The following is a 5379-nucleotide window of genomic DNA, read 5'->3' on the forward strand; positions in this document are numbered from 1 at the left end:
CAACATGGTGAAACCCCGTCTCTACTAAAAATACAAAAATTAGCCAGGCGTGGTGGTGCGCACCTGTAATCCCAGCTACTCGGGAGGCTGAGGCATGTAAATATCTTGAACCAGGAGGCGGAGGTTACAGTGAGCCGAGATCACACCACTGCAGTCCAGCGTGAGCAGGAGAGGCTCCATCAAAAAAAAAAGGAAAGAAGGAAGGAAGGAAGGAAGGAGGGAGGGAGGGAGGGAGAGAGGGAGGGAAGGAAGGAAGGAAGGAAGGAAGGAAGGAAGGAAGGAAGGAAGGAAGGAAGGAAATATAACCTAACACACAAGGAACCACAGCACCATCATCCCCCATACTCTTCAGCCACCCACACATGCTCCTTTATATCAAGGGCTTTCAAAGTATCATTTCTTCTGTTTTCCTCTTCTTCTTCTTTTTTTTTTTTAAGACGGAGTTTCGCTTGTCGCCCAGGCTGGAGTGCAATGGCATGACCTCGGCTCACCACAAACTCCACCTCCCAGGTTCAAGCGATTCTCCTGCCTCAGCCTGCTGAGTAGCTGGGATTACAGGCATGCCCTACCATGCCCGGCTAATTTTTTGTTTTTAGTAGAGACGGGGTTTCTCCATGTTGGTCTGGCTAGCCTTGAACTCCCGACCTCAGGTGATCCGTCCGCCTCGGCCTCGCAGCTGTTTTCCTCTTCTAAAGGGGTCTCTGCACCCACAAGGATCAATCACTTTCCTCTCTGTTCACATGTCTGTCTTTTCACAGGAGTATAGTTTAAGAGACTACTTATTTTGTTCTGAAGTGTTTTCTTATACAAAAAAACATAAATGTATCCTTGTCTTCTTACATGGCATGTTTCTGTGGCAAAGTTTGTCCTCTACATAAGATAAATTCCCATGTGGGCATGGTGACCCCCGCCTGTAATCCCAGCACTTTGGGAGGCCAAGGTGGGTGGATCACCTGAAGTCAAGAATTCGAGAACAGCCTGACCAATATGGTGAAACCCCTCTCTACTAAAAATACAAAAATTAGCCAGGTGTGGTGGTGTGCACCTGTAGTCCCAGGTACTCAGGAACCTGAGGCAGGAGAATCACTCAAACCCAGGAGTTGGAGGTTGCAGTGAGCCAAGATCGTACCACTATACTCCAGCCTGGGCAACAGAGCAGGACGCCATCTCAAAAAAAAAAAAAAAAGATAAATTCCCATGAAACTTACATTTTCATACCAGTTTTCTGCTAACTATTTTATAGCTGCTGTTCAGGGTTAAAGTAAATCCATTTTAAAACAAATTCCTAGTAAGGGTGGTGGCTTATACCTATAATCACTGTATTTGGGAGGCCAAGACAGGAGGATTGTTTGAGCTCCGGAGTTGGAGGCTGCAGTGAGCTGTGATTACACCACCACACTACAGCCCGGGTGACAAAGCAAGACCCTATCTCAAAACCAAAAGAGGCCGAGCACAGTGGCTCACGCCTGTAATCCCAGCACTTTGAGGCGCCAAGGCAGGATTGTTTGAGCCTAGGAGTTTGAGACTAGCCTGGGCAACATGGCAAAACCCATCTCTACAAAAATACAAAAATTAGCCAGGTGTGGTGGTGCACACTTGTAATCCCAGCTGCTCAGGGGGCTGAGGCAAGAGGATCACTGAGCCCAGGAGTCCATGGCTGCAGCGAATCATGTTTGCATCACTGCACTCCAGCCTGGGCAACATAGCAGAATCCTGTCTAAATAAAAAATTAAAATTAAAAAACGCCAGGTGTGGTGGCTTATACCTGTAATGCCAACACTTTAGGAGGCCAATGCAGGAGGAGAATCGCTTGAGGCCACAGGTTTGAGACCAGCTTAGGCCACATGGTAAGACGCCATGTCTATTACTTAAAACAAAAACAAAAATGTCACAGGCATGCCTATCTATGGCCTGCCTGCTCGCCCTCCCTCTTCCCAGTGTAAGACGAGGCAAAGATCACCTGCTGCTGTCGGCTGTGATGCTGCACTCTACAACAGGAGCCTTGGGCCTGTGCTCAAAATTGCGAACCACAGAACCATCCACCGCATCCTCAAATCAATGGGAGAGAGAGGAGAAGAGAGTGGTCACTGCCGTGTTTGCTGAAGTCATAAATGGAGGTCAACATTAGCCCTTAGCTTATCTCTGGTAGCAAAATCTGAGAACTCCACGGTCCTGGGACTCTCACTCAGCTCCGAAAGAGGAAAGGACTTTGCAACATGTCCCCTGAGCGGGAAGGACACCCTTGCCATTCTTGGCATCCATGGGAAATTACCCCGCAATTCCACAGACACCAGGTGGAAACTGGCCATGCTGGGGGCACAGCTGCAAACGGATGGTGTTTTCCTTTCCTACCGGCCAAAAAGGCTTTGCAGAATCTAGCAGTGTTTTCCGGGCCAGGCGCAGTGGCTCACGCCTGTAATCCCAGCACTTTGGGAGGCCGAGGTGGGTGGATCACTTGAGATCAGGAGTTTGAGACCAGCCTGGCCAACATGGTGAAACCCCATCTCTACTAAAAATGCAAAAATTAGCTAGGTGTGGTGGCGCACGCCTGTAGTCCCAGTTACTGGTGAGGCTGAGGCAGGAGAATCGCTTGAACCCAGAAGATGGAGGTTTCAGTGAGCTAAGATCGTGCCACTTCATTCCGGCCTGGGCGACAGAGTGAGACTCCGTCTCAAAAAAAGAAAAGAAAAGAAAAGAAAAGAAAAGAAAAGAAAAGAAAAGAAAAGAAAAGAAAAGAAAAGAAAATGATCGTCTTGGGGTGTGGGATCGAGACCCATGCACGCACTCTGGGCGGGCCGGGGCCAGCTCAGGGCAGCGCCAGAATGGATCAGGGTCCATGGGGCTGTGCAGCTTTAGACTCGACAGTGACACCACGTGGCCAAGAGCAGAAACAGCCACTGTGCACAGATCGGCCCACTCCCTCTACACTGGGCATTTGGAAGCAGGACCCCATCCTGTGGACCCAGACAATTTAAAGGGCAAATACTGGTTAGACTTCAAATGAATGAGGGAAAGAGGGTCTAATAAATAGTTGGAAAATAAAGGAGATGTGACAATATTTGGCGTCTAAGTTTATGGTAAGTACATATTCAGTATTTCGGTACAGTCCCAATTTCATAAATGTATGTGGATGTGCGTGGACAGGAAAAAAATACCTATGCCAACATTTTCACAGCCGTTAACTCTGGGGTCAATGGAAAGATGAGTTTTTTCTTTCTTGTGTTTTCATGTGTTTCCTGTAATAAAATCATATTACCTTTGTAATAATATGAGAAAAACTACCAAACTTTTTTTTTTTTTTTGAGACAGGGTCTTGCTCTATCACCCAGGCTGGAGTGCAGTGGCAAGAACACGGCTCACTGCACCCCTTGGCCTCCTGGGCCAAAGCCATCCTCCCATCTCAGCCTCCCAAGTCACTAGGACCACAGGCACACGCCGCCGCGCCTGGCTAATTTTTTGTTTTTGGTAGAAACAAGGTCTCATTATATTGCCCAGGCTGGTCTCAAACTCCTTGGCTCAAGCGATCCTCTTGCCTCAACATCCAAAAGTGCTGCGATTACAGGCATGAGTCACTGTGATCAGCATTTTTATTGTTTTGTTTTGTTGTTTTGTTTTGGTTTTGACACTGGATCTCACTCTGTTACCCAGGCTTCAGTGCAGAGTTGCAATTATGGCTCACAGCAGGCACCACCTCCTGGGCTCAAGCAATCCTCCCAGCTCAACTTCCGGAGTAGCTAGGACTACAGAAGTGCACCACCATGCCTGGCTAATTTTTTATTTTTTATTTTGTAGAGATGAGGGTCTTGCTACATTGCCCAGGCTGGTCTCAAACTCTTGGCCTCAAGCAACTCTCGCCTCAGCCTCCCAAAGCGCTGGGATTACAGATGTGGGCCATTGCACTCAGCTTTCTGGGAGCCTTAAACCCTTTCTTAATCCTCTGGGGTGACTGAGAGGCCCTGGGGCAAGGGAGCCTCTCCCCTTGTCATTGCCCAGGGGATGGGATGGTAACTTACCACCTGTATTATGGTCCACCTTGTATCTTCCAATTCCCCCACATTATTCTCCCACCACCACCACCCTGCCTTTTTTTTTTTTTTTGTATTTTTAGTAGAGAAGGGGTTTCACCATGTTGGCCATGCTGGTCTCGAACTACTGACCTTGCGATCCACCCGCCTGGGCCTCCCAAAGTGCTGGGATTACAGGCATGAGCCACTACGCCCGGCCCTTGTTTCCCCTTTTGAGTTGGCAAAAGGGCCCCCTGGGGCTGCTGTCTGTGTTGGCCAAAGGGCTCTTTTCTCCGTGAAGGGAAGGATGCCTGTTTTCACCTTGGTTGTTGTCCCAAGATTAGAGAACCTAATCTTGGAGAGACCCTCGGTCCCCACAGCAGCCTCCTTGTTCTCGTTCCCTGCCCGTTCCATGCCGCATCCACAATGCGGGCACTGCCACCTCGGCCACCTCGTATGCCCTCCTTCCCATAAGCCGTCCTTCTCCATGTCCCAGGAAGCACATCCAAGTGTTCTCCACCCACACCACGGACCACTCCCAGCCCTCCTCCCTCCACCACCTTCTCCAGGCAGCCCCCATCCCTGTGCTCCCTCCCTCTGCCCTCCTAGCGCCTTCGCCCCTTGTCCTATAAATCGCCACCTCTCCTCTGAGCCCCTGCCTTTGCTGGTCCCATTGGCTGCCACTCCAGGGACCTGTCTCCTCCCCGGCTCTCTCCTCCCATCTTCATCCCCTCCTGCTGGCTGCTTGAGACCCTCAGTTGTGGCTCCCACCATGCGCTTCATGTCCCTCCGTAGGGGGTGAACCCATAACCCTACACAGTCACCTCCTCTTGTCACAGTATCTTGGCCAAAATCTCCGCTGGCCTCCCCTCTCTGCCTCATCCACTGACCCCGTTTCCAGTGCCTGCCCCCAGCAACACCTCAAATCCAAATACCTTTAAATCTTTTAAAAGCCCCTTTTCCTCTAGGTGCGGTGGCTCACGCCTGTAATCCCAATGCTTTGGGAGGCCAAGGCGGGCAGATCACCTGAGGTCAGGAGTTTGAGACAAGCCTGGCCAACATGGTGAAACCCCATTTCTACTAAAAATACAAAAATTAGCCGGGCGTGGTGGTGGGTGCCTGTAATCCCAGCTACTTGGGAGGCTGAGGCAGGAGAATCGCTTGAACTCAGGAGGCGGAGGTTGCAGTGAGCCGAGACCATGCCATTGCACTCCAGTCTGGGCCACAAGAGCAAAACGCTGTCTCAAACAAAAACAAACAAACAAAAAAAAACCCTTTTTCCCTAATTGAAGACTACTGTGAATAACTTGGAAAGTCCATAAATGTACAGAGAAGCTGGGGAAAATATTCTTTTTTTTTTTTTTTTTTTTTTTTT

General features: G+C 49.5%; 1 protein-coding gene across 1 annotated transcript in view; it reads right to left on the reverse strand.

The window, feature by feature from the left end:
* WDR88 (WD repeat domain 88) overlaps nt 1-5379 on the reverse strand; it is a 77748-nt gene that overhangs the window by 59335 nt on the left and 13034 nt on the right. Inside the window, exons 3-4 of the mRNA XM_011995277.1 lie at nt 1961-2049; nt 316-346 (exon numbers count right to left, since the gene is read on the reverse strand). Of these exons, the coding sequence (XP_011850667.1) occupies nt 316-346; nt 1961-2049 (120 nt within the window). The remainder of the gene's footprint in view (nt 1-315; nt 347-1960; nt 2050-5379) is intronic.

The sequence above is a fragment of the Mandrillus leucophaeus genome, unplaced genomic scaffold, assembly GCF_000951045.1.
Source record: "Mandrillus leucophaeus isolate KB7577 unplaced genomic scaffold, Mleu.le_1.0 Scaffold48, whole genome shotgun sequence".
NCBI lineage: Eukaryota > Metazoa > Chordata > Mammalia > Primates > Cercopithecidae > Mandrillus > Mandrillus leucophaeus.